The sequence below is a fragment of the Larimichthys crocea genome, chromosome VII (assembly GCF_000972845.2).
Source record: "Larimichthys crocea isolate SSNF chromosome VII, L_crocea_2.0, whole genome shotgun sequence".
In the NCBI taxonomy this organism is placed as follows: Eukaryota; Metazoa; Chordata; class Actinopteri; family Sciaenidae; genus Larimichthys; species Larimichthys crocea.
The window spans coordinates 19,039,510-19,040,770 of NC_040017.1; the positions used below are offsets into that span (position 1 = coordinate 19,039,510).

The following is a 1,261-nucleotide window of genomic DNA, read 5'->3' on the forward strand; positions in this document are numbered from 1 at the left end:
TGAGCTAACAGCAGCTAACAGACTGAGCTAACATGAGCTAACAGCAGCTAACAGACTGAGCTAACAGCAGCTAACAGACTGAGCTAACAGCAGCAACAGACTGAGCTAACATGAGCTAACAGCAGCAACAGGTCTGATTCAGAACTCCGTTTATAAATCCGCCATTTTAACGTGTTTTCGTACATTCTGACTCAGTCACCGACATGAACCGACAAACACCAGCACAGACGGTCAGTGTCGGTTGTTCTCGTACTTTCGGCTCACACACAAGCGAACATGTCACACGAAGCCCGGCAGGACTTCGTACGGTGGCCGTGATTGAGAGTGACCTCCGGGCTGGAGTCGCCGCCCAGTCACGTACATTACCGAGAAATAACGGGAGCGCCTTCCCGGGCTATAACGTTGAACACAGCCGAACAGACCGGAGGTTCGTCAGAACCGATACCAGATAATCAATCACGACCCACGCGCAGAGTTTCGTGCCGATCACCGATAATCCGGCAAACAGACCGGACCGTTAACGGAGGTTCGGTGTAGCCGTTAGCAACAACTGCTAACGTTACCGCAGCAGTCAGACGGTGACGCCGCTGCTGCAGTGCAGACAGACAGGCAGGCAGACAGGCAGACAGAGAGACAGGCAGACAGACAGGCAGACAGACAGGCAGACAGACAGACAGGCAGGCAGAGAAACAGACAGGCAGACAGACAGACAGGCAGACAGACAGGCAGAGAAACAGACAGACAGGCAGACAGACAGGCAGGCAGACAGACAGACAGACAGAGTGACAGACAGGCAGAGAAACAGACAGACAGACAGACAGACAGAAGCGGTCTCCGGGCTCTCACCGCTCCTCCTCGGACTCCGCGTCTCTCCGGTCGGATCCAAGATGTCGGCGGCAGGAGGACTGTCAGCTGACGGAGCGGGGCCGCGTCCCGTTTAGAGGACACGCCCCTTCACACACACTGTCCCCGCCGAACTAAAAGATCCCGTCACCACAGACCGCCGTTAAACCAGACCCACACAGACCTCCAGCCCAGAACCAGAACCACACAGCCCAGAACCAGACCCACACAGACCTCCAGCCCAGAACCAGAACCACACAGCCCAGAACCAGACCCACACAGACCTCCAGCCCAGAACCAGAACCACACAGCCCAGAACCAGACACACACAGACCTGCAGCCCAGAACCAGAACCACACAGCCCAGAACCAGACACACACAGACCTGCAGCCCAGAACCAGAACCACACAGCCCAGAA

The 1,261-nt window shown here is 56.1% G+C and overlaps 1 protein-coding gene across 1 annotated transcript in view; it reads right to left on the reverse strand.

Moving 5' to 3' along the window:
• The window catches only part of ap2m1b (adaptor related protein complex 2 subunit mu 1b), a 14,600-nt gene that overhangs the window by 11,576 nt on the left and 1,763 nt on the right, over nucleotides 1-1,261 (reverse strand). Inside the window, exon 2 of the mRNA XM_027280329.1 lies at nucleotides 847-905. Within this exon, the coding sequence (XP_027136130.1) occupies nucleotides 847-905 (59 nt within the window). The remainder of the gene's footprint in view (nucleotides 1-846; nucleotides 906-1,261) is intronic.